The sequence below is a fragment of the Triticum aestivum genome, chromosome 4A (genome assembly GCF_018294505.1).
Source record: "Triticum aestivum cultivar Chinese Spring chromosome 4A, IWGSC CS RefSeq v2.1, whole genome shotgun sequence".
NCBI lineage: Eukaryota > Viridiplantae > Streptophyta > Magnoliopsida > Poales > Poaceae > Triticum > Triticum aestivum.
This window is the reverse complement of record NC_057803.1, coordinates 189,908,688-189,936,155: the sequence shown is the minus strand read 5'-3', so window position 1 is coordinate 189,936,155 and position 27,468 is coordinate 189,908,688. Positions and strand designations below refer to the sequence as shown.

The 27,468-nt window shown below is 46.1% G+C and overlaps 1 protein-coding gene across 2 annotated transcripts in view; it reads left to right on the top strand.

Moving 5' to 3' along the window:
• The first annotated feature begins 24,918 nt into the window (after window positions 1-24,918).
• LOC123085803 (ATP-dependent DNA helicase MER3 homolog) overlaps window positions 24,919-27,468 on the top strand; it is a 9,295-nt gene continuing 6,745 nt past the window's right edge. The window contains exons 1-8 of one of the 2 annotated variants that reach the window (XM_044507514.1): window positions 24,919-25,118; window positions 25,278-25,376; window positions 25,664-25,847; window positions 25,957-26,118; window positions 26,218-26,455; window positions 26,548-26,584; window positions 26,647-26,693; window positions 27,396-27,433. In XM_044507514.1, coding sequence (XP_044363449.1) covers window positions 25,288-25,376; window positions 25,664-25,847; window positions 25,957-26,118; window positions 26,218-26,455; window positions 26,548-26,584; window positions 26,647-26,693; window positions 27,396-27,433 — 795 coding nt within the window. In that variant the 5' untranslated portion in view covers window positions 24,919-25,118; window positions 25,278-25,287. The remainder of the gene's footprint in view (window positions 25,119-25,277; window positions 25,377-25,663; window positions 25,848-25,956; window positions 26,119-26,217; window positions 26,456-26,547; window positions 26,585-26,646; window positions 26,694-27,395; window positions 27,434-27,468) is intronic. The other variant, XM_044507513.1, reaches the window with a different exon arrangement.

Sequence of the window (27,468 nt, the reverse complement as noted above, 5' to 3'; positions counted from 1 at the left end):
TCCGCCGGAGCCCTCCCGCGGCGAGTGGAGGCTGGAGAGAGGAAGAAGAAAGAGGGGGCGAATGGGAATGGGGGAGAAGAAACCTCCCCCTGCCCCGATATAACCCCCTGGTCCCGTCCCTCAGCGGTAGTACCGTGCTGGGGGGCAGTAGTACCGCTTATGAGCGGTAGTACCGCGCACCACCAGCGGTAGTACCGCCCAGCACGCCATGGCAACCAAACAAACAAGGCTTTTGCTCGAAGGAAAGACACAAACGGCAAGAAAAGAGAGCACACGAGCAAACAACCAAGACACACCTCTTCAAAAGAGGGCGGTGGCCGAGGCCACCTATGTTTGAGTCAAGAGGTATGGCGCCGCGAAGATTTTAACCTTGGGCCCATGACCAAAACTCGTCTTTGAAACACAAGTACCATCAACAATGGCTAAAGTGAAAGACTTGATCAATTTATGCATAATGGGGGGGGAGTTCATTGAGAGAACAACACTCCCCCTATGTCCATGCCTACACCTAAACTAGACAACAAATTGAGCGTGGTGGAGTGTGCAAGGGTTCAAGCCACATTGCTCGAATCAATGATATTTAGCTCATGCCTTAACTCGCGAAATCTTACTTCATCCAAGGGCTTCGTGAAAATATCTGCAAGGTTGTCATGAGTGTTGACATAGTTGAGCTCGATCTCTCCTCGCCTAATGTGATCCCGGATGAAGTGATACCGAATCTCAATATGCTTCGTCTTGAAGTGTTGCACCGGGTTGAGAGAGATCTTGATGGCACTTTCATTGTCACACCAAAGAGGCACTTTGTCACAAGTGACACCGTAATCCTTTATAGTTTGCCTCATCCATAGGAGTTGTGCACAACAACTACCGACGGCAACATACTCCACCTCAGTGGACGAGAGAGACACACAACTTTGCTTTTTGGAAGACCAACTTACCAAAGAGCAACCAAGGAATTGGCACCCTCCGGAAGTGGACTTCCTATCCACTTTGTCTCCCGCCCAATCGGAATTCGAGTACCCTACAAGCTTGAAGTTTGATCCTCTTGGGTACCATAAGCCAAAGTTTGGGGTATGAGCCAAATATCGAAAGATTCGTTTGACCGCCACATAGTGACTTTCCTTAGGTGCGGCTTGAAACCATGCACAAATTCCCACACTCAACATGATGTCTGGTCTAGATGCACAAAGGTAAAGCAAGGATCCAATCATGGAACGATATACCTTTTGATCCACCACTTTACCATTGGGATCTAAGTCAAGTTGGCACTTGGTGGGCATTGGAGTGGAAGCCGGCTTGACGTCACTTAGCTTGAATCTCTTGAGCATGTCTTGAGTGTATTTGGATTGATTGATGAAGGTTCCTTCTCTTCTTTGCTTCACTTCGAACCCTAGAAAGAACTTCAACTCTCCCATGGAGGACATCTCGAACTTTGAGGTCATGAGAGCGGCAAATTCCTCATTGAAAGCTTTGTTAGGAGAACCAAAGATAATATCATCAACGTATAATTGGCACACAAACAACTCCCCTTTGACCTTCTTAGTAAAAAGAGTGGGGTCGATTAGCCCAACTTCAAAACCACGGTCTTGTAACAACTTGGTGAGGTGGTCATACCATGCACGTGGGGCTTGTTTAAGGCCATAGAGTGCCTTATCGAGTTGATACACATGATCGGGAAAGTAGGGATCCTCGAACCTAGGGGGTTGCTTGACGTAAACCAACTCATTAATAGGACCATTAAGAAAAGCACTCTTCACATCCATTTGTTATAACTTAAAGTTATGATGAGAAGCATATGCAATCAACATGCGAATGGATTCAAGATGAGCAACGGGAGCAAAGGTTTCACCGTAGTCGATACCCTCGACTTTGGAGTAGCCTTGTGCTACCAAACGAGCCTTGTTGCGAATGATAATCCCATGGGCATCTTGCTTGTTCTTAAATATCCACTTGGTTCCTATGACATTGTGATTCCCGGTCGGTCTTGGCACCAATCTCCACACTTTGTTGCGCTCGAAGTTGTTGAGTTCTTCATTCATGGCATTGAGCCAATCTGGATCTTCTAGCGCTTCATAGAGCTTGTGGGGTTCCACACAAGAGACAAACGCGTGATGCTCACAATAATTTGCTAATTGTCTACAAGTGCTTACCCCCTTTCTTAAGCTTCCAAGCACATTCGTCATGAGATGATCCTTGGTGGAGAGCTTGGAAGCAACCTTGGCGGCACGGCGCTCTAATTCCTCCTTGGGGGTGAGACAAGGAGTGGTCACTTGATCATCTTGAGCGTCGTCTTGGGCTTGTTCTTGTTCTTGAACTTGCTCGGAGGAGAGAACTTGACCTTGGGCATCACTTGATGTGTCAACATCGTCTTGAGCGTGATCTTGCCCTTGGTCATGTTCTTGAGGATGAGGGCCTTCATGTTGTTCTTCGGAAGCGTGTGGGCCTTGAGTTGGTGATGGCTCCACTTGAGTGGAGCTTTGTCCTTCTCCTTCGGCCGCAAGGGGTTCCTCAATGGGTAGGATAAAGCCAACACCCATTCTTCTTATGGCTTGGGGAGGAATTTCATCACCTACATCACAAGTGCCACTTTGCTCCACTTGGGAGCCGTTATTCTCATCAAACTCCATGTTACACGTCACCTCAATAAGTCTCGTGGATTTATTGAGGACACGGTAAGCATGAGAGTTTGTAGCATAACCAACAAATATGCCCTCATAAGCTCTAGCCTCAAATTTAGACAACCGAACACCTTTCTTGAGAATGAAACACTTACACCCGAATACCCGGAAGTACTTGAGATTGGGCTTGTTACCGGTGAGTATCTCATATGGAGTCTTGCTCAAGCCCTTGCGGAGGTAGAGCCGATTGGATGCATGACACGCGGTGTTGATGGCTTCGGCCCAAAAGTTGTACGGAGACTTGAACTCTGCCATCATGGTCCTTGCCGCATCCATCAATGTCCGGTTCTTCCTCTCCGCAACACCGTTTTGTTGAGGGGTGTATGGTGCGGAATATTGATGCTTAATTCCCTCATCACTAAGAAATTCAGCCAAGGTGTAGTTCTTGAACTCAGTGCCGTTGTCACTTCTTATTGTCAAGATCTTTGCATTGTGTGACGTTGTGCTTCATTTGCAAAGTCAATGACGGTTTGTTGGGTCTCGCTCTTCCTCTTGAAGAAATACACCCACGTGTACCTTGAGTAGTCATCCACAATCACCAAGCAATACTTCCTACCTCCAAGACTATCGAAGGATGGAGGCCCAAAGAGATCCATGTGAAGGAGCTCCAAAGGCCTCTTCGAATAAATGATAGTCGTGGGAGGGTGAGCCTTCTCATGTAGCTTTCCTTTGATACAGGCACTGCAGGCATGATCTTTAGCAAAACTAACATTCGTTAGTCCACAAACATGGTCCCCCTTGAGAAGACTTTGCAAAGATCTCATATTGACATGGGCTAAACGGCGATGCCAAAGCCATCCCACATCAACTTTAGCCATTAGGCATGTCGCGGTCTTAGTGGGTTGCTCTGAAAAGTTATTCACATATAGACCGTTCTCGACATGCCCAACAAAGGCTACTTTAAGAGTCTTGCTCCACAAGAGGTCCACGGTATCGATATCAAAGAAAGTGGCAAAGCCCATGATTGCAAGTTGACGAACGGAAAGTAAATTGTATGCAAGGGACTCAAGAAGCATGACCTTCTCAATCATGAGATCATGAGAGATGACCACCTTGCCAAGTCCCAATACCTTAGAAGATGAGGTGTCGCCCCACTCGACATTGGTGGGCATAGATGGAACCTTGTGCACGTCCACCACCAAGTCCTTGCTTCCGGTCATATGATTTGTAGCTCCGCTATCGAGCAACCATGATCCCCCACCGGAAGCAAACACCTACAAGAGATCAATGCTTGGTTTTAGGTACCCATTTTGTAATGGGTCCTTTGATGTTAGTAACAAGGGTTTTTGGAACCCAAATAGACCATTCAATGTATTCATGAGGAGAACCAACAAATTTGGCATAAACATGCCCATCACTAGCACGGCATAACACATAAGAAGGATTAAAATCGCCGGCTTTGTTGGGAGGGGTGACATTGCCCTTCTTGACATTGTTCTTCTTCTTCTCCTCAGAGGCACTCTCTCCCTCCTTCACAAAGGTTTGCATGAGAGGAGGAGGTCGTTTGGTCTTGTCATTCTTCTTCTTGTTCTTGGAGTTGGGCACGTACCCAACCCCTTCCTTGGCCACAACTCCCTTTTGGTTGATCAAGAGATCGTTGAGGTTCTTCTTGCCTTGTATGAAAGTCACAAGACCTCTCTCAAGTTTCCCCTTTAGCTTAGAGTTCTCCTCAACGAGATGCACGTGCTCACAACACGGGTTAGTAGCATTTGCATTATCAATTAACATCATACGAGGGAAAGTGGCATTTTCCTTGGTTAGCTTTACTTGAAGTTGATCATGAGACTCTTTGAGGCTAGAATGAGCACCCTTCAAGACCTTGTGAGCCTTGTCAAGTAGATCAAACTCCTCTTTGAGTCTAGCAAGATCAACCTCAAGTTCGGCCTTCTCGGAGTTTAGCACATGAGAAACTATGAGGACATGATCATAATCTTTCTTTAACTTAGCATGATCAACGTTGTGTGACTCCTCAAGAGCCAAACGAAGACCACGCTCTTCCCCAAGAGCATTGGAAAGATCCGAAATCTCATCGGCATAGTCACGACTATGCCCTTCCATCTTAGTGATGGTGTCTTCGTGAGCCTCGATCATGTCATTGGCTTCACCAAGTTGTTCCAAGAGAGCAAGAAAGTGCTTCTTGGATTTTCCCTTGAATTTGCCCATAAAGGCCTCAAACTCGTTAGCCTCCACATTAGCTCCCTCAAGTTCATTAATGCTATCCGTCGGAGAAGGATGATTAATGATGGTAGTTTTGATATTGGGGGTTACCTTGTTGGTGGCTTTAGCCATGAGGCACTTGGCGGTGATGCTCTCATTGGGTGAGTCGAAGAGAGACACCCGTGAAGTTGTCGCAATGGCAACGGAGGCCATGGCAACCGACTCATCATCTTCATCATCGTCATCATCCTCATTGTACTCTTCTTGTACAACCAATGCCTTGGGAGGAGTCTTCTTGGTGAAGTTGTTCTTGTTGGGGAACGACTTGGCCTTGTCCTTCTGGATGAGCTTGCCACCATTGTCTTCCCTCTTCTCATACGGGCATTCCGCAACAAAATGACACATGTTGCCGCAATTGTAGCAAGTCCTTACACGTTGCTTGCCCCTCGTGCCACTCGAGTTGTTTTTGCTAAAGTTTGGCCTCGAGTTTTTCTTGCTCCAAAATTTCCTTGAAGCAAGTGCCATGTGTTTATGATATGCATACTTCGTATCTTCGGGGTTGCTCTCCTCTTCTTCCTCTTCTTCTTCTTTAACGATGAGCTTGGCCTTCAATGCAAGGTTAGGCTTCTTTGCCCATTGAGAATGGAGCACCGCATTGTCGGCGGTCTTGTCCAAAATGTTCATGGCCACAAACTCATCCAACACTTCGCTTGAGGTCAAAGTGTGGAAGTCCGGTCTTTGACGAATGACGGAGGACATGGCCTTGTGGTAGGGCATCATTGCCTTGAGGAATTTGCGCTTGATCCAATTGTCATCCGTGTCCTTGCTCCCGTGATCTCGTAGTGAGACCGCGAGTTTGGTTACTCTCCGGTAAAGCTCACGAGGTTCTTCATCTTCTTTCATAGCAAACTCATCGGCCTCATCTTGTACCACTTCATAGTTGGAGCGTTGAATGCTTGCGCTTCCCCGATAGAGAGAGACAACACAATGCCATGCATCTTTGGCCAAGGCGAAGGGACGAAGATGAGGTAGGTCTTCAGGTGGAATTGCATCTTGAATGATGAATAGAGCATTCTCATTGAATTGATTATCCGCGGCTTCTCGAGGAGTGAAGTTGCTTGGATCATGCGGATAAAAACCTTCTTCAATGATTCTCCAAAGGTTAGTGTTCACATGATTTAAACGACATTTAAAGCGGTAAACCCAAGAATCAAAGTCCTCATTTTTCACAATCTTAGGGGGAGGACCGGCATGATTCAAATGAGTGGAAGGAACCGGTCTGCCATAAACAAGTGGTGGTTCCACATGGGCAAAGATGTCGGTGCCATTTTTACCACTAGAAGATGGAGCCTTTCCACTACTAGCTTCCCCCTTGTCGGGGATAACATCCATCACCTTGTTGGTGGGATCACCCACTTTCAACGGTGCGGTGGAAAGTTTAAGCCCCTCAAGAAATTTAGTAAACATGCTTTCAACCTCGGACGTCATGGAGGTCTTCAATGTCTCTAAGGCCATATTGAATTCCTCACGAGAGACCAGGTTCCCCCATCGCCCGTGGACGAGATTAGATTCACACCGGAGTGTTCCTCCACACCGTCTACGGTATCAACCATACTCTTTGGACGGTAAAGTCCTTAAAAAGAGACGAGGCTCTGATACCAATTGAAAGGATCGATATGGTTGACTAGAGGGGGGGTGAATAGGCAACTACCAATTTTTAACTTTTCTTTATCAAATTAAACTTTGCATCAAAGTAGGTTGTCTAGATGTGCAACTAGGTGAGCAACCTATATGATGCAAAACCAACAAGCAAGCTAGCAAGCAAGAGAAGTAACACTAAAGAGCTTGCAAAAGTAAAGGTAAGAGATAACCAAGAGTGGATCCGGTGAAGACGAGGATGTGTTACTGAAGTTCCTTCCCTTTGAGGGGAAGTACGTCTCCGTTGGAGCGGTGTGGAGGCACGATGCTCCCCAAGAAGCCACTAGGGCCACCGTATTCTCCTCACGCCCTCACACAATGCGAGATGTCGTGATTCCACTATTGGTGCCCTTGAAGGCGGCGACCGAACCTTTACAAACAAGGTTGGGGCAATCTCCACAACTTAATCGGAGGCTCCCAACAAAACCATGAAGCTTCACCACAATGGATTATGGCTCCATGGTGACCTCAACCGTCTAGGGTGCTCAAACACCCAAGAGTAACAAGATCCGCTAGGGATGAGTGGGGGAATCGAAAATCCCTTGGTGGAAGTGTAGATCGGGGCCTTCTCAACCACTCCCGAGCAAATCAACAAGTTTGATTGGCTAGAGAGATAGATCGGGCGAAAATGGAGCTTGGAGCATTTAATGGAGCTTGAGCAATAAATGGAGCTTGGGGGAGGAAGAGGTAGGTCAAAGAGAAGAAGGGGACTCCCTTTTATAGTGGGGGCAACAATCCACCCGTTGCCCCTCACCAACCAGCCCCGCACAGGGCGGTACTACCGCTGAGAGGGGGCGGTACTACCGCCAGGTCAGCGGTACTGCCGTGCCAGCCAGTGGCACTACCGCGCAGAGGAGACTAGTAGGGAATAGGACCCAACGCGGTACTACCGCGATGGTAGGGGCGGTACTACCACTCCTGGAACGGTACTACCGCCTCTACAACCGCAACTAGTGCCGCAAAACCCGACACGAGAAAAAGACCCCTCGAGTCGAGGCGGTAGGAGCCACACGGCCCAGCAATACTACGGCAGCGGGGTCACGGGCGGTACTACCGCCGTGGAGCGGTACTGCCGCTTGTGACCCTTCGGCCGTACTACCGCTGGTAGTGCGTTACTACCGCTGGGGCACAGAAGAGAGAGAGAGAGAGAATCTCTCCAAAGAGGCTGAGGACGAGGAGGAGGTGCCAGGCACCCCAGCAGTACTACTGCTGTGGAGCCACGGGCGGTACTACCGCTGTGGAGCGGTACTGCCACTTGTGGCTCCTCAACGGTACTACCGCTGGGTTGCGCGGTACTACCGCTTGGACCCAGACAGGACAAGGAGGAGAGGAGAGATCTCTACAATGGAATGGAAAAGCTCGGAGGGTGAGAAGCTGATGTGTACGTGTTGATTCCACCCATGCAATACCCCAGCGGACCCCCTCTTGATAGTATGATGCCCTCTACGCAACTAGTCCACCGAGAAAGAAACGAAAGAGCTACACCGTCTTGAAATACACTCCGAGGGGAAGGAAACATCTCGTGCCAGGGGAGAATCTGTGAATTATTCAAAGCACAAGATTAGTCCGCAAACATGTTGTCATCAATCACCAAAACTACCTTGAGAGAGATATGTCGTAACAACAAGTTTCATAGTTTTACATTAGAAATTCAGATCTACCACATGTCAGGAAAAGGAAAATATTTAGACCTAAAAAGTTGGTGCCTAAGCAGTTTGTGAAGTTCCAGATCGGATTTTTACGCACAAAAAACATGGTTTGATGATGAAATAAGGGTTATCATTACTACCGCATGGAAGTACATCAAGTTTGGAGTTCATTGCATAGGATCTAATGAAGAACAAGGGAAGAACACCATGAAGTTTTTCTATGAACTCACGTGAACCCTAGCGAATCTACAGAGGAAAGGAAGAACGACTTACTGAAGCTGTTGAAGCCGCGGAGGCGCGTCGCGTTTTTCTGGTACGGTCAGGGTGATGCAGCGGCCGGAGTTGAGGCAGAAGCGAAGGTCGACGACGGCAGCAGCGCTCGGGTGCTGAGGCAACACAAGATAGAAGAGAGGCGAAGAGGCAACGGGAGGAAAGGAAAGGGACCCTCGGCCCTATCTATAAGACAAGGAGATAAGCGACAGGCGCGGAAATTGAGGAGCCCAAAAATGGATGTGCAGCAAGGTTGTTGCCTCGATTGTTGGAGGATCATTAATGAAGGTTATCTTCGATTTTAATGAACAGGTGACGTCATGGCGGTTTATTGCGAACCTGGAAGATGACGTCATGGCGGTTTACAAGATCTGTGCGAAGGTGCAGAAGGAGGAATTTTTCGAAGTGTTGAAGATTGCCATGAACGAGTTCAAATCAATCTGGGGCCTAATGTTGGGGATATTACTATTAAGTATAAACCGACCATGAGGGGACGGTTTATGCCCATAAGGAGTTAGTCATGTCTGAAGCCCGTGAAGACAAGCGGTATGGCGCTTTACAAAGGAGATCTACATGAAGGCCCAGGGCCCAAAGGCGGATTAGGGCCCGTAGATAAACCACCATATGATATGTAACTTATGTTGTAAGGCAAGGAAAGGTAGAAACCGAGCCAGGCACGTTTATGAGCCGGCTTCGGGATTCTGTAAACCGTCGGGCGTCAGCCTCTGTATATAAAGCAATGACCCGGTGGCGGTTTAGGGACAGACAACAAACGATAACTCGAGAGCCAGGCAAAGTGGATTCCCTCCCTGGTCATCGAACCCCAAGCAATTCCACACAACTGGACGTAGGCTTTTACCTTCATCATAAGGGGCTGAACCAGTATAATTCGTCGCGCCCCTTGTCTGCTTTAACCCCTTCAAGCTAACCCGTTGCGATGGCTCCACGACTAAGTCCTTTCACGAGGACATCTGCCGTGACAAAACCATGACACAATCCGAACTGGTGATATAGTATCTCTATTAGCAAGCTTAACAGTCACATCAATATCTTCTATCTCAGCAGGTGCAATATCATTCATAATTTCTTCATATAGAGTATAAGAAATTGCACTCACACTAGCACCCACATCACACAAGCCATGATAACAATGATCTCCAATTTTAACAGAAACAATAGGCATGCCGACATGTCTATGTTTATCTTTAATATCGGGTTTAGTAATTCTAGCAGCTTCATCACAGAAATAAATAGCATGCCCATCAATATTATCAACCAAGAGATCTTTAACCATAGCAATACTAGGTTCAACTTTAATTTGTTCAGGAGGTGTAGGTGTTCTAGTATAACTCTTACGAACCACAGTTGAAGCTTTCGCATGATCCTTTATTCTAACAGGAAAATGTGGTTTCTCAATATAAGCAGTAGAAACAATAGGATCAACATTGTAAGTAATAGTTTCTTATTAAACTTTAATAGGTTCTACTACTTTCACTTTAATGGGGGGATGATATTTAAACCACTTCTCCTTAGGGAGGTCAACATGAGTAGCAAATGATTCACAGAAAGAAGATACTATATCAGAGTCAAGTCCATATTTAGTGCTAAAATCACGAAAAGCATCGGTATCCATAAAAGATTTAACACAATCAAACTTATGGTTTATACCTGACTCCTTACCTCGTCAAGTTCCCAATCTTCATAATTGCGTTTAATTCTTCCAATAAATCCCATTTGAATTCAATATCCTTCTTCATAAAAGAACCAGTACAAGAAGTATCGAGCAAGGATCGATCATTATGAGAAAGTCGAGCATAAAAGTTCTGAATAATAATTTCTCTTGAGAGCTCATGATTGGGGCATGAATATTGTGACATCCAGATAATTAAGCTACTGTAAACCTCTGTTAATGATGCCACGTCACCGCGGTTACTGTTCCTAATCTCGCGATGGTTCAAAAATGATTCAAATTTAAAATAAAGTCAAATAACAAAAACTTTTAAACTTTAAAACTAAAATGTTCGAGTTGTGCCAAATAATGCAAAAGTAATTGTGGTGAAGAAACCACACTTTTATAAAATGTTTAAATCCATTAAAATAATTAAAACAGTGACTAAAACAATTATTAAAAGCCGTTAAATATTAAACAAATAGAAACCTATTTTATTATTGTGCCAAATTAATTATGCCAGTATCCTAAATAATAATACTAATTTTGGGGCTAGGTTTATATTTTATAAAACTAAAAATAAGTAAATAAAAGGAAACTTAATTGAAAAACAGAAACTATAAAAAGAAAACAAAACATATAAAAAAAAGGTCACAACCCCATGGCTCCTCCTGGGCCTCGGCCCACTCCCACCCAGCCAGCCCACCTAACTCCGTCCGTCGCCTCCTTTCCCTGTACAGCCGACCGGGGCGCTCCCGTTCATTCCCGTCGGACCGGGCGCACCTCCCCGCGCTGCCACGCCGACGCCGGGAGGGGATAAGGGCGCCACGCGATCCCATCCCCCATTCGCTCGTCACTCCCCTCGCTCTCTCCGCCTCTTCCTTCCTCCAGATCCGTCTCTCGTCGACGCGCCGCTGCCACTGACGCGTCTACCGGCGTCCACCCATCACCGCGACCGGTTCAGGAGCTCCGGCGACCTCGACTCCTTCACCGTGGCGCTCTACTTCGTCACGGGGAGCAGCACAACTCCTCCATCGCCTCGCGCCCTTCCGTCTATCGACGCCGCTGCAACCGCGTTGATCCACCTCGCCTCTGCGCTCCTAATCTTTCGCCGGCCACCTTGAGCCACCCGGTGAGTGCCGCTTCTTCCCCTCTCTTCGCGCATCTTTTCCGCGCCCGTAGCCTAGCTGCTCGCCGTGTCCGGAGCTCGCCTCCGCGGCCGTGCCCGTCGTCGCCGCTATTCGGCTCAACCGAGCACGTAGATGTGCTCGGCACACTCCCAGGAGGCCAACTCCGCCCCAACTCGCCTTGCCATGCTCCCCTGCACTCAACCTCGAGCTCGCCCGAGACCGTCGCATGTCTGCTGCTGCGTATTGCTGCTCACCGGGCCACGCTCGTGCGTGCCTAGCCGCTCTTGGCCGAGTCCCGCGCCTGCCCCGCGCCCGCGCTGCCCACGTTTCGGCCGGCCGTTGCGCCCCGCTCGCGTCGCCGAGCTCCTGTCGCTGCTGCTTTGCTTAATACTACTGTAGCTGCTGAATGTTACTGTAGCGCTGGCTAGCTCTGCTACTGTAACACTGATTAGCCCTTTGTGTAGTTGCAAAACAACAGCAAAACAAATTTTATTATGAGAAATATTTATAGGGGTGTGTAGTACACTTGACAGGGTTCAATTCTTTTCATTGGACCAAATTCAAAAGTCGCCTGAATTAAATCCTACAAAAATCACAAAATGACATCTTATGTTCATAACTCCTAGCCTACTAACTTGTGTGTGTTGTGTGTGCGTCGTGCACATGGCCGGAGTAGTGGCCGGTCCTTGCTTAGATTAGTACTACTAGGTGTTAATTAATGACTAGAATAGTCTATGTATAGATGACATGTGGCCCCTTTTGTTTAAAAATCCTAATCAATAGTTTGTGCCAATAACAAGTAGGGCCCAATGCGCTGTTCATTGGTTGACTAGTAAACGTGTTGACTGACTCAACCCAGTTCCTTGACCCCACCTGTCATTGAGTGTGACTAGCCCCTGCTGAGTTAAAAAAACATTTCACTGTTTATATTCGAATTAAATAAATTGAAAAAACCCTTTAAACTTTGGAAATTAGTAGAAAATAATCCGTAACTCGGATGAAAATGTTTTCTACATGAAAGTTGCTCAGAAAGACGAGACGAATTCGGATACGCAATCCGTTCGTCCGTCACACGTCCCTAGCATAGCGAACACGCAACTTTCCCTCTCCGGTTCATCTGCCCGAAAATACGAAACAATGGGAATACTTCCCCGGATGTTTCCCCCCTTCGCCGGTATCGCCTATCCCTACGTTAGGTCACCCCTAGCACAACGTATTGTCGCGTCTTGCTTTGTGTTACATTTGATTGCTCTGTTATTTATTGTGTTCCCTCTCCGTTACTCCTTTCCGGTAGACTCCGAGACCGCTGCCGATGTCCGTGTGTTCGACTACATCGAAGATGACCCCTCCTTCTTGCCAGAGCAACCAGGCAAGCCCCCCCCTTTGATCACCAGATATCGCCTACTCTTCTCTATACTGCTTGCATTAGAGTAGTGTAGCATGTTACTGCTTTTCGTTATTCCTATCCTGATGCATAGCCTGTCCTTGCTACTACTGTTGTTACCATTACCTGCTATCCTACTGCTTAGTATAGGATGCTAGTGTTCCATCAGTGGCCCTACACTCTTGTCTGTCTACCATGCTATACTACTGGGCCATGATCACTTCGGGAGGTGATCACGGGCATATACTATATACTTTACACAGTTACATTACCTGTGGTACTGTTCGGAGTTGGGGGCTGAAGGGGCAGGTGGCTCCATCCCGGTAGAGGTGGGCCTGGGTTCTCGACGGCCCCCGACTGTTACTTTGTGGCGGAGCGACAGGGCAGGTTGAGACCACCTAGGAGAGAGGTGGGCCTGGCCCTGGTCGGTGTTCGCGGATACTTAACACGTTTAACGAGATCTTGGTATTTGATCTGAGTCTGGCTATTGATCTATACGCACTAACCATCTACGCGGGGACAGTTATGGGCACTCGACGTCGTGGTATCAGCCAAAGCCTTCGTGACGTCAGCGATTGAGTGGCGCGCGCCGGATTGGACCGTAAACCTGCTCTTGTATTAAGGGAGCTAGTTCTGCTTCCGGCCACGTACGCAACGTGCAGGTGTGCAATGGGCGATGGGCCCAGACCCCTGCGCCATAGGATTTAGACCGGCGTGCTGACCTCTCTGTTGTGCCTAGGTAGGGCTGCAACGTGTTGATCTTCCGAGGCCGGGCATGACCCAGGAAAGTGTGTCCGGCCAAATGGGATCGAGCGTGTTGGGATATGTGGTGCACCCATGCAGGGAAGTTAATCTATTCGAATAGCCGTGATCTTCGGTAACAGGACGACTTGGAGTTGTACCTTGACCTTATGACAACTAGAACCGGATACTTAATAACACACACCCTTCCAAGTGTCAGATACAACCGGTGATCTCTCTCTAACAGGGCGACGAGGAGAGGATCGCCGGGTAGGATTATGCTATGTGATGATACTTGGAGGACTTCAGTCTACTCTCTTCTACATGCTGCAAGACGAAGGCTGCCAGAAGCGTAGTCTTTGAAAGGACTAGCTATCCCCCCTTATCTCGGCTTTTTGCAGTTCAGTCCACGTATAATAGCCTTATTCCAGTTGATACCAATGCATACATATGTAGTATAGCTCCTTGCTTGTGAGTACTTTGGATGAGTACTCACGGTTGCTTTCTCCCTCTTTTCCCCCTATCCCTTCTACCTGGTTGTCGCAACCAGATGTTGGAGCCTAGGAGCCAGACGCCACCTTCGACGACGACTCCTACTACACCGGAGGTGCCTACTACTATGTGCTGCCCCCTGACGACGACCAGGAGTAGTTTAGGAGGATCCCAGGCAGGAGGCCTGCGCCTCTTTCGATCTGTATCCCTGTTTATGCTAGCCTTCTTAAGGCATACTTGTTTATCTTATGTCTGTACTCAGATATTGTTGCTTCCGCTGACTCGTCTATGATTGAGCTCTTGTATTCGAGCCCTCGAGGCCCCTGGCTTGTAATATAAAGCTTGTATTATTTTAATTTGTGTCTAGAGTTGTGTTGTGATATCTTCCTGTGAGTTCCTGATCTTGGTTGTTCACATTTGCATGCATGATTAGTGTACGGTCAAATCGGGGGCGTCACAAGTTGGTATCAAAGCCGACTTCCTGTAGGAATCCCCCTTCCACACTCCTTGGCCGAAGTCGAGTCTAGACATTGCAAATTTTTTACTAACATGGTTGTGTGCCTTACGGGTCCACGTCGCCATTCGGATGGTATTAGGATCTTTTACTCCTCGATCTATACTCTGGGACTCTGATCTCTCTTCTATTCGGGTTAAATGGTTTTACTAAATCTGACTCTAGGTTCTCGTAACTACTCCTTCCAGAGAGCCCCTTATTATAGATGATCGCATGCTGCATCAGAAGATTCCGAAGATACTCTTAGATGTTCTCTCAAGACCCTTGTGCCCATCGCTTTTGCAATTCACTTTCATTGATAAACCCCTATGGATAATCACGTACACTTTCCATTTATAATCGTTCCCTGTTGATCTTGTTATTATAAGACACCCCCGAAGTTTTCTCTATGGTTTCAAGAATACTTTGTGCCTACTGCCTTGCAGTTCTTTGCCACCTGAATACCCTTACGGATAATTTTCTCGCACTTAGCGAGTATCCGCTCATCGCAGTTGATTTATGTATTTCACAAAGGTCTTTGAAATGCTATTCGATCTTTCAAAAATCCTCAACAACTTATTGCTCTTGAAATTCTTGCTTGCTTGTGTTATGGTTAATCCCATAAGTATAGTAATCTTATTGGCATCCTTTGCCACTATCATTTTGAGCCCGTTGATTCAATAAGTGCGAATTCTCGCAATCCTCAACTAGATCCTAGAATTCATTCTTCCGGCTCAGACGCCATTTTAAGCATGAGCTGGATATCGACCAATCAAATTGCCATCGAATATACCCTAAGGCTATTAAACTTATCCATCCCTAATCAGAGCATTGCTTCTTATCCTTTGTCTTGGAATTCATAATTTCTTTGCATTTGAGCTTTGAGTTAGTCAGTTGTTTCTGTATTCCAATGTCTTTGCATTGATTCTTCCTCTGGTTGTGTGCCGATACTCACATCAGATCCTTTGTGGACCACCAGATCCCTTATTGGATTTTGTCCGACAACGTCCTTCATATTCAATAAACTTGTGGGGCTTTCCTCGGATACATAATGCCTTTGGTAAAATTGTATCCCCTGCTTTTGTCAACCATGCCCTCGTCCCGAGCTTGAGTTATTCGCTCCTGAAGCTTGTGGTATATGTTTCTATGATGCCTCGATGGGTTGAACCTATGCCTTCCTTAATCTATGTGATCCTGAAAAATTTCACATGTCATACTTATCTGGTATTGCACTAGGTAAAACTATCAACAACTAATGTCATTTTCGAAAAGCGAGAGGTGAATGGAAGGTTATGCATTGAGGAAATGGGAGTCGACCTTGAACCTTTGTGTTCATGCCCATGGACACGATGTAGATCCTATCATGGAAGCCTCTTGTAATAATAACTATTTCCTTGATTTAATATCATTTGATATCTATGAATTGGTCCTTTGCAATCGTGCTTCCGATCATATTTTCTCCTTGATTCCATTTCTCGGACTAGTTAAAGCACTTGTCTTCTGCAGATCAATGCACCCCTGCAACCTCTATTATGTTCTACCTTCGAGTATTACCCCATGGTATCTTGATAAAATCACAGAACCATATTACTTCTTGTGAGTTCTTCTTCAAGTATTATTTCTCACTGATTTCAATTTTTCCCTGGGTTCTGAGTTGTTAGGCACTCAGGGACACTGATAGTGAATCGAGTCTGAAATCCGATTCATTAACTCTAAGTAATTTTCGTTGCTTATGAGTTTAATAACCCTTCAAGTCATTCCTAGCCCGATCGGCTATATCATTATCATGCTAAATTTTAATTGTGCTACCTGGTCCTTTTTCATGGAGCACAATTCTCGACGATGAGCTAAGCTTACGTCGATTTTCCTCTTCATATCATTTCGAATTGAACCGCAAGCTTGATTTCGAGTTTGTGTCGTAACCATGGTTCCAATAACCTTCCGCTTATCATTCTTTTGACTTGAAGTCATCATTGATCGATTACACCTTCATGAAATCTATCGACAATTGTGTCGCGATCATCATTAACCTTCTGAACTCTTCCAGGATATCAATCGAATTCATGATGGGAAATACCATCCTTGCCAATCGATGATTTGTGTTATCATCGACCACCTTATTGCCTTCCGTTCAACACAAACTTGTTCGTGTTTCGTGTTGTCCCTTGAGATCCATGCTATCCAGCAATTGTCCTTCTTTACCTTGAAGTATTAACATCTGTTATGTTAAGAATGTCGTGAGAATTTCTCCACCTCTTGAGAATTCTTGATATATTATTACTTCTCGCCATCTCCGTTCATTCCTTAGTCCCTCCCTGTTGTTTCTAACCGGAATACCGACAACTGGACTATGATGTGTGAATTCAAAACTTCTAGAAACCCTATTGTTTGAAGTTAATGGTCGATATTTCATTCTTAGACCATTGATTATCGAATCACCATTCTAACATTGGTCATGCTACCTAAGTCCATATTTTGGGTGCACCTTTCAACCAATGTTTAACTTGGTATGTTTTCCTCGAGCATACCTCATTATATCATTTGATCTGACAAGTGTTATCTCTTTGTTCACATGATTGTGGAAATTCATCTTTTTGGAATTCTCGATGAATGGTCGCTGAGTCTATCAGCCACCCCCCTCATCCTCTCCTTGGTTTAATGATGATGAACCCTTGTCTCGGAACTCACTTCCATAGTCATTTCCCGAGAATCTTACATTGTCATCTTGTCAGTTGGTGTTGCACCTTTTCTTCTCAAGCATCCTGACGCTAATCGAATCTGAATCTCGGTCAGATATGATGGTTGGAACATTTTCCCAAGAGTTATAGCACTGGTCTCTTATGACCCGGTAAGGTGATGGCATGCCCAGCACACCTGGCCGGATGACCTGCTGTTATAGTTTCCATTTTAGTAAGGTTATCCATTCTTCCATGAGGAAATTGTAAGACTTATTCTATAAGTTGTTCCTGATGGATCCTTTGTGTATCCATAGCCTGATCTTTACCTGATGACCATGTCAAGGCTATCTCGAAGCATGTCTATGGTACTTCGAATTTCAACAAGAACATTTGAAGCCAATGCTAAATGTTTCTTGCTAAATTATCTAAACACCGTTGTATGCGTAGTGTCATGAAATTTCTCTCCCCTTACCAAAAGGGTTTTCTACATGATATCCTACCACGGATACCATGCTCTGCTTGTCCTTGGGAAGGATATATCCCTGAATTATATGACTAAAACACAATTTTCCTTTCCATCGCCGGATTAATCTGATAATCATATGTCCTTTCCATTGTTTGATTTAACCTTTCTTGAGGTCTATATAATTTAAGCAGTATTATTCTACTGCTTATGTAAACACCTCGGTGTACAACTCTGTCAGCAAGACCCTGTTACCATTGTTGATGACATTTCGGTGACCACCGGTGGACGAGAACTTTGCCTATTGGTCCGCCTCGTTCAACGAGCAGGAAAATGGTTCTCTTTGTCCCTCGCCCTTGGTATCGATGTTGTTGCCGACATAGATGACGGGCTATCCTCTGACATGCCTTGCTTACATGATCGTGCAAATCGTCACCGCCTTCCTACTTTTAACCCACATGTGGGCCCATAACCCATAGGTCCTAGGATTGAAACCTGATTCTCCTGTACACCCACTGTCCCCAAAGTAATTCCTCGCGCTTGACTTTGTATGTAATTCACGGGGCCACTTTCCCAGTAATCTATTCTGGTATCAGGCGCAATACCTATTCTCGTTGCCCTGAAACCCTTACACCTTCTGATTAGGCATAGAACGATTGCCTATCCGTTTGAAACTTCTCATGGTACCTTCTTACTTTGCTCTTGATATCTTCTTAAGTTTCAATTTGAGATACACTTATGCTTCTTCCCTGAGTTAACCGTCTGATGCTCGATCTTGTTAGAATCCATCCATATAGAGTTTTCCCTTCTTACCCTTTCGTAAGTACGGTGAAGATACTAAAGGAAGGACGACAACTTCATCATGATGACTTGAAGCAGAGAAATGAAGACATCAGCGCTATGGATCGACCACTTTGAGAAGAGCAACCAAGACCGAAAAGATTCGTTAGGATTTTGTAACCAGACCTTTCCCCCTTACACCACTTCTTAAATCTCGGGACGAGATTTCTTGTAGTGGAGGAGAATTGTGACGTCCGGATAATTAAGCTACTGTAAACCTCTGTTAATGATGCCACGTCACCGTGGTTACTGTTCCTAATCTCGCGATGGTTCAAAAATGGTTCAAATTTAAAATAAAGTCAAATAACAAAAACTTTTAAACTTTAAAACTAAAATGTTCGAGTTGTGCCAAATAATGCAAAAGTAATTGTGGTGAAGAAACCACACTTTTATAAAATGTTTAAATCCATTAAAATAATTAAAACAGTGACTAAACAATTATTAAAAGCCATTAAATATTAAACAAATACAAACCTATTTTATTATTGTGCCAAATTAATTATGGCAGTATCCAAAATAATAATACTAATTTTGGGGCTAGGTTTATATTTTATAAAACTAAAAATAAGTAAATAAAAGGAAACTTAATGAAAAACAGAAACTATAAAAAGAAAACAAAACATATAAAAAAAGGCCACAACCCCATGGCTCCTCCTGGGCCTCGGCCCACTCCCACCCAGCCAGCCCACCTAACTCCGTCCGTCGCCTCCTTCCCCTGTACAGCCGACCGGGGCGCTCCCGTTCGTTCCCGTCGGACCGGGCGCACCTCCCCGCGCTGCCACGCCGACGCCGGGAGGGGATAAGGGCGCCACGCGATCCCATCCCCCACTCGCTCGTCACTCCCCTCGCTCTCTCCGCCTCTTCCCTCCTCCAGATCCGTCTCTCGTCGACGCGCCGCTGCCACTGACGCGGCCACCGGCGTCCACCCATCACCGCGACCGGTTCAGGAGCTCCGGCGACCTCGACTCCTTCACCGTGGCGCTCTACTTCGTCACAGGGAGCAGCACAACTCCTCCATCGCCTCGCGCCCTTCCGTCGCCGTTGCAACCGCGTTGATCCACCTCGCCTCTGCGCTCCTAATCTTTCGCCGGCCACCTTGAGCCACCCGGTGAGCGCCGCTTCTTCCCCTCTCTTCGCGCATCTTTTCCGCGCCCGTAGCCTAGCTGCTCGCCGTGTCCGGAGCTCGCCTCCGCGGCCGTGCCCGTCGTCGCCGCTATTCGGCTCAACCGAGCACGTAGATGTGCTCGGCACACTCCCAGGAGGCCAACTCCGCCCCAACTTACCTTGCCATGCTCCCCTGCACTCAACCTCGAGCTCGCCCGAGACCGTCGCATGTCTGCTGCTGCGTATTGCTGCTCACCGGGCCACGCACGTGCGTGCCCAGCCGCTCTTGGCCGAGTCCCGCGCCTGCCCCGCGCCCGCGCGGCCCACGTTTCGGCCGGTCGCTGTGCCCCGCTCGCGTCGTCGAGCTCCTGTCGCTGCTGCTTTGCTTAATACTACTGTAGCTGCTGAATGTTACTGTAGCGCTGGCTAGCTCTGCTGCTGTAACACTGATTAGCCCTTTGTGTAGTTGCAAAACAACAGCAAAACAAATTTTATTATGAGAAATATTTATAGGGGTGTGTAGTACACTTGACAGGGTTCAATTGTTTCCATTGGACCAAATTCAAAAGTCGCCTGAATTAAATCCTACAAAAATCACAAAATGACATCTTATGTTAATAATTCCTAGCCTACTAACTTGTGTGTGCTGTGTGTGCGTCGTGCACATGGCCGGAGTAGCGGCCGGTCCTTGCTTAGATTAGTACTACTAGGTGTTAATTAATGACTAGAATAGTCTATGTATAGATGACATGTGGCCCCTTTTGTTTAAAAAGCCTAATCAATAGTTTGTGCCAATGACAAGTAGGGCCCAATGCGCTGTTCATTGGTTGACTAGTAAAGGTGTTGACTGAGTCAACCCAGTTTCTTGACCCCACCTGTCATTGAGTGTGACTAGCCCTGAGTTAAAAAAACATTTCACTGTTTATATTCGAATTAAATAAATTAAAAAACCCTTTAAACTTTGGAAATTCGTAGAAAATAATTCGTAACTCGGATAAAAATGTTTTCTACATGAAAGTTGCTCAGAAAGACGAGACGAATCCGAATACGCAATCCGTTCGTCCGTCACACGTCCCTATCATAGCGAACACGCAACTTTCCCTCTCTGGTTCATCTATCGAAAACGCAAAACAATGGGAATACTTCCCCGGATGTTTCCCCCCTTCGCTGGTATCGCCTATCCCTCCGTTAGGTCACCCCTAGCACAACGTATTGCCGCATCTTGCTTTGTGTTACATTTGATTGCTCTGTTATTTATTGTGTTCCCTCTCCATTACTCCTTTCCGGTAGACTTCGAGACCACTGTCGATGCCCGTGTGTTCGACTACATCGAAGATGACCCCTCCTTCTTGCCAGAGCGCAACCAGGCAAGCCCCCCTTTGATCACCAGATATCGCCTACTCTTCTCTATACTGCTTGCATTAGAGTAGTGTAGCATGTTGCTGCTTTCCGTTATTCCTATCCTGATGCATAGCCTGTCCTTGCTACTACTGTTGTTACCATTACCTGCTATCCTACTGCTTAGCATAGGATGCTAGTGTTCCATCAGTGTCCCTACACTCTTGCCTGTCTGCCATGCTATACTACTGGGCCGTGATCACTCCGGGAGGTGATCACGGACATATACTATATACTTTACACAGTTACATTACCTGTGGTACTGTTCGGAGTTGGGGGCTGAAGGGGCAGGTGGCTCCATCCCGGTAGAGGTGGGCCTGGGTTCCCGACGGCCCCCGACTGTTACTTTGTGGCAGAGCGACAGGGCAGGTTGAGACCACCTAGAAGAGAGGTGGGCCTGGCCCTGGTCGGTGTTCGCGGATACTTAACACGTTTAACGAGATCTTGGTATTTGATCTGAGTCTGGCTATTGACCTATACGCACTAACCATCTACGCGGGGACAGTTATGCGCACTCGACGTCGTGGTATCAGCCGAAGCCTTCGCGACGTCAGCGACTGAGTGGCGCGCGCCGGATTGGACCGTAAGCCTGCTCTTGTATTAAGGGGGCTAGTTCTGCTTCCGGCCGCGTACGCAACATGCAGGTGTGCAATGGGCGATGGGCCCAGACCCCTGCGCCATAGGATTTAGACCGGCGTGCTGACCTCTCTGTTGTGCCTAGGTAGGGCTGCAACGTGTTGATCTTCCGAGGCCGGGCATGACCCAGGAAAGTGTGTCCGGCCAAATGGGGTCGAGCGTGTTGGAATATGTGGTGCACCCCTGCAGGGAAGTTAATCTATTCGAATAGCCGTGATCTTCAGTAACAGGACGACTTGGAGTTGTACCTTGACCTTATGACAACTAGAACCGGATACTTAATAACACACACCCTTCCAAGTGCCAGATACAACCGGTGATCGCTCTCTAACAGGGCGACAAGGAGAGGATCGCCGGGTAGGATTATGCTATGTGATGATACTTGGAGGACTTCAGTCTACTCTCTTCTACATGCTGCAAGACGGAGGCTGCCAGAAGCGTAGTCTTCGAAAGGACTAGCTATCCCCCCTTATCCCGGCTTTCTGCAGTTCAGTCCACGTATAATAGCCTTATTCCAGTTGATACCAATGCATACATATGTAGTATAGCTCCTTGCTTGCGAGTACTTTGGATGAGTACTCACGGTTGCTTTCTCCCTCTTTTCCCCCTATCCCTTCTACCTGGTTGTCGCAACCAGATGTTGGAGCCCAGGAGCCAGACGCCACCTTCGACGACGACTCCTACTACATCGGAGGTGCCTACTACTACGTGCTGCCCGCTGACGACGATCAGGAGTAGTTTAGGATTATCCCAGGCAGGAGGCCTGTGCCTCTTTCGATCCGTATCCTTGTTTATGCTAGCCTTCTTAAGGCATACTTGTTTATCTTATGTCTGTACTCAGATATTGTTGCTTCCGCTGACTCGTCTATGATTGAGCTCTTGTATTCGAGCCCTCGAGGCCTCTGGCTTGTAATATAAAGCTTGTATTATTTTAATTTGTGTCTAGAGTTGTGTTGTGATATCTTCCCGTGAGTTCTTGATCTTGGTCGTACACATTTGTGTGCATGATTAGTGTACGGTCAAATCGGGGGCGTCACAAATATAACATTGACTTAAGCCTTCCTCAAGCTTGAGCGATACTTTCTCCTTCACGAGGCCTAAATTTATATATATAATTCTGATTACGATGAACCAGATGTACAGGATAAAACTTCTGATGAAATTTCAATTTCAATCGGTTCTAGTTCCAATATCCAATATCATCACATAGCCTATACCATGTCAATGTCTTTCCCTTCAAAGATAAAGGGAAGACATTTTTCTTGACAACATTCTCAGACATACTTGCAAGCTTAAATAATCCATAATTTTCATCCACATAGATTAGGTGCATATCAGGATGTAATGTTCCATCTCATGCATAAGGATTAGCTAGCATTTTCTCTATCACACCCAAAAGAATTTCATAATAAATATTTTCAGTAGGTGTAGTAGGTTGAGGAGCAACTCTTTGCTCTTCCGGTCGAGGTGAACATACCCCGAACAAGCCCCTCAAAGGATTATTTTCCATAGTAACAAGTGACAGTAAATTTCAGCACACTATATAAATGTTTCCTTACCAAATTCCACTTACCAAAGGCGCTTCACTCCCTGACAATGGCGCCAGAAAACAGTCTTGATGACCTATAAGTATAGGGAGTGTCGTAGTCCTTTCGATAAGTAAGAGTGTCGAACCCAACGAGGAGCAGAAGGAAATAACAAGCAGTTTTCAGCATGGTATTCTCTGCAAGCACTAAAATTATCGATAACAAATGGTTGTGTGATAAGATAATTCGTAACGTGTAACAAGTAACAATAGTAACTGAGGTGCAGCAAGGTGGCCCAATCCTTTTTGTAGCAAAGGACAAGCCTGGACGAACTCTTATACTCCCTTCGTCCCAAAATTCTTATCTTAGATTTGTCTAAACACATCCAAAGCGCTCCCGAGGACAAATGGGAATTACTGTCAAGCTAGTTTTCATCATGCTCATATGATTCACGTTCGTTACTTTGATAATTTAATATGTGGGTGGACCGGTGATGTGTGCTGCCATTCCTTGGACAAGCCTCCCACTTATGATTAACCCCTCTCGCAAGCATCCGCAACTACGAAAGAAAAATTAAAGTAAATCTAACCATAGCATGAAACATATGGATCCAAATCAGCCCCTTATGAAGCAACGCATAAACTTGGGTTTAAGCTTTTGTCACTCTTGCAACCCATCATTTACTTATTACTTACCAATGCCTTCTCCTAGGCCCAAATGATGGTGAAGTGTCATGTAGTCGACGTTCACATAAAAGCACTAGAGGAGAGACAACATACATCTCATCAAAATATCGAACAAATACCAAATTCACATGATTACTTATAACAAGACTTCTCCCATATCCCCAGAAACAAACGTAACTATTCAGAAAGCATATTCATGATCAAGATCAGAGGAGTATTAATTATCATTAAAGATCTGAAAATATGATCTTCCACCGGATAAATCAACTAGCATCAACTACAAGGAGTGATCAACACTACTAGCAACCCACAGGTATCAATCTGAGGTTTTGAGACAGAAATCGGATACAAGAGGTGAACTACAGTTTGAGAGGAGATGGTGCTGGTGAAGATGTTGATGGAGATTGACCCCCTCTTGATGAAAGGATCGTTGGTGATAATGATGGCTTCGATTTCCCCCTCCCGAAGGGAAGTTTCCCCGGCAGAACAGCTTCGCCAGAGCCCTAGATTAGTTCTGCCCAAGTTTTTTCTGATTTTTTAGGTCAAAACACACCATATAGCAGAAGATGGGCGTCGGGGGCCTGCCAGGGGGCCCACAAGGACGGGGTCGCGCCCTCCATCCTTGTGGCTGGCAGGTGGCCCTCCTCTAATGCTTTCTTCGCCCAATATTTTTTATACATTCCAAAAAATATTCTCCGTGAAGTTTCAAGACTTTTGGAGTTGTGCAGAATATGTCTCTAATATTTGCTTCTTTTTCAGTCCAGAATTTCAGCTGCAGACATTCTCTCTCTTCATGTAAACCTTATAAAATAAGAAAAAAAACATAAGGATTGTGATATAATGTGTAATAACAGTCCATAATGCAATAAATATTGATATAAAAACATGATGCAATAAATATCGATCCGACGTGGCGGCAGTCCTTGGACGTGTCCGGGCCTCGCCATATCCAGCCCATATGGGGTCACCTTATAGCTCGGATGTTCGCGGTTGGATGTTGTGTGTAGGGCAGCCCGCCCGGACATTTAGGGCGGTTTTGAGGGCTCGGTTGATGGTTGTAGATGCTCTCATAGAGTATTTATAGGGACGAGTGTATGAGCGTCCGTGTTTATACTATGTTAAAAAAAAACTTAAACCAAAATAATAAAAATGAATGATCCGGTACTTGCTGCTCCTTGTGAGGCCGTGAACACCGGGATTCCGGCATTCGGCGAACACAAATCCACGACACAGTTTAAAACTTTGAATCACAACGGCTGGGGCCTCTCCTTCTCGAGACACCACCGCAAGCATCTGCATACCCCTGGCTTCCCCGCCCTCCTCTCTTCGGTCGCCATCTCCTTCCGTTCGCGAAGCAGCCACTCCGCTCTCGCTCCCGTCGAACCCAGCACCTGAATTCCACTTCCACCTCCACTTCCACCATCTGGTAAGTCTCCTCCTCCCCTTCTCGTCTCCTACCTCGCTCGTGCCGCTCGATCCGGCCGGGAAATCCTAAGGCGATTCGGCTCCCATCGTGGCGCGCGCCAAGTGCTCGACGATACTCCTCGTGCCGGATTCCTCACCTCCGATCGCTCGGTTTCTGCAGGAGGTTGACGATGGCCGCCATGGGGCCTCTCGGCGACTCGTACGCGCTGCGCTGTGTCTCCGACCTGCCCCCGCCGTTCCGCCCCGTGTTTGGGTTCAGGTTCGTGCGTGGCGATGCATACGCCCATCTAACTCCGTGGTTGTCTTTTTGTTTCTATATACATTGTCCATCTGCAACATTCCGTTTGGCTGCACGATCGCGCACGGATAGTATTCAGTGGCTTGAGATTTTGAGTAGCCTCGTGGGGTATGAGGCTAAACTGGTAGGCTAATAGCTTCGTCATGGCGGAAAATTGGGCATCACTGCGGGGTGGAATTTGGACTGCTCTGTGGCATGATGGAGTTGGGATGATATTCATAGTTCCTTCCGTTGTGTCTTCTCTGCAGGTACTTCAACTCCTTGCAGAGCGAGTGCTTCCCTGTGTGCTTCCTCTCGGATGTAAACATGGTTGTCTCTGCGCCTACTGGGAGTGGCAAGACCGTACTGTTTGAGCTTTGCATTCTGAGGCTCCTCTCGAGGTTCCTCACAACGGACTGGTGGTTCAATCTGCTAAAAGGAACTCTGAAAACAGTACGTGCTGACTAGCTTTTCTCAAACAACGTTGGGGCTAAGATCGGGAGTCTAGCTAGGACACTAATCGTAATTTCCACTCCGTGCTTCACTGGGGTTGCGCGGTTAGATCTATATCGCTCCCATGAAGGCGTTGGTGCAGGAGAAGATGCGCGACTGGAAAGTGAAGCTGGGCTCGTTGGGGATAAATTGCTTGGAGATGACTGGTGATAGTGAATTCTTTAACAAGAAGGCCATACATGATTCTGATTTGATCCTCACCACTCCTGAGGTATATGTCACTACTTGTTTTGCTTCTTATTATGATCTAAATAAACCTCTGCTTCTGCAAACTATTTCCCTATTTCTTTTAACCAACATTTGCATGCAGAAGTTCGATTCTATGAGCCGTCATGGAGTAAGGGATGGAGGATTGGGTTTCTTCAGTGATATTGCTCTGGTCCTTATTGATGAAGTTCATCTTCTCAATGATCCACGTGGAGCTGCCTTGGAAGCGGTGGTCAGTAGAATAAAAATGCTTTCTCGACTTGGCAACATGAAATCTGCTCCATTGGCAAATGTTCGATTCATAGCAGTTTCTGCAACTATCTCTAATGCTGAGGATATAGGTTAGTAGAAACGTGAATTATGTCGACCATGTACAATTAACCACATTATCCTGTGGGGAAGAAACTTATGTATTAACTTTGTGAAATTACAGCGGAATGGCTCCTAGCACCTCCTGAAGGAATCAAAAGGTAACTAAAGCAAGTTCCTCATAGATAATATGAGATACTGCTACTGAATTTTCCTTTTGCAGATTTGGAGAAGAGATGCGGCCAGTGAAGTTGACAACCAAAGTTCTTGGTATGATTCAGGCTTCTCGCTATTTTAGAATATGGATGAGCATATGAGTGCATAAGAAAGATTGACACTGTACTTTGGCAACCCATAAGATTGTTTATAATGAAGCTACTTGAACTTTCTTATGCTCTAGGCCAACTGTTGTACTGGTACAACATAGTGAAAGTAATGCTTGATATATTCTTTATTGCCTTGCCTTCAAAAATTGATAACCCTTCCAGTTCTTATCAATTATTTTGAAAGCTTTGCATACCATGTGCTTCAAGTTCTGATTTAATTGTGTTAAAGCAAGAAAACATTACTCATTCATGACTGAGTCCATCCTGCACTGAAGGGGCGCAAATTTTACCAGCCATAAAATAATTTCAAATAAATCTGTACTTTGTTGTAACGCCCCGGACACACCCGCCGGTGGTCGTTACTCCTGGCAGGATCTAGACTGGCCCCACAGATCAATACTTGTCTTTTCTGCGCACTTTGTCCTCACTCGTGCGCAGGCTCCCGGAAAAGAAGGAATTCCTTATTGATATGAGTAGTCTATCATCCCTAATAAGCCAGGCCTTCACATTTGTGCTGCAAAAAATTCAGGAACATGTGAATTTTCCATACCAACTTGATTAGAAATTAAAATCACTGATGATATTTAGTACTGTCAGCCATTTTTATGTTTGCCCTAATTAATAATTGTTTCACTGTGCTATTTAGGTTATGCTCCAGCGAAAAATGACTTCCTGTTCGAGAGGGTATGCATAATTCCTATCCAATAATGTTTGTTTTT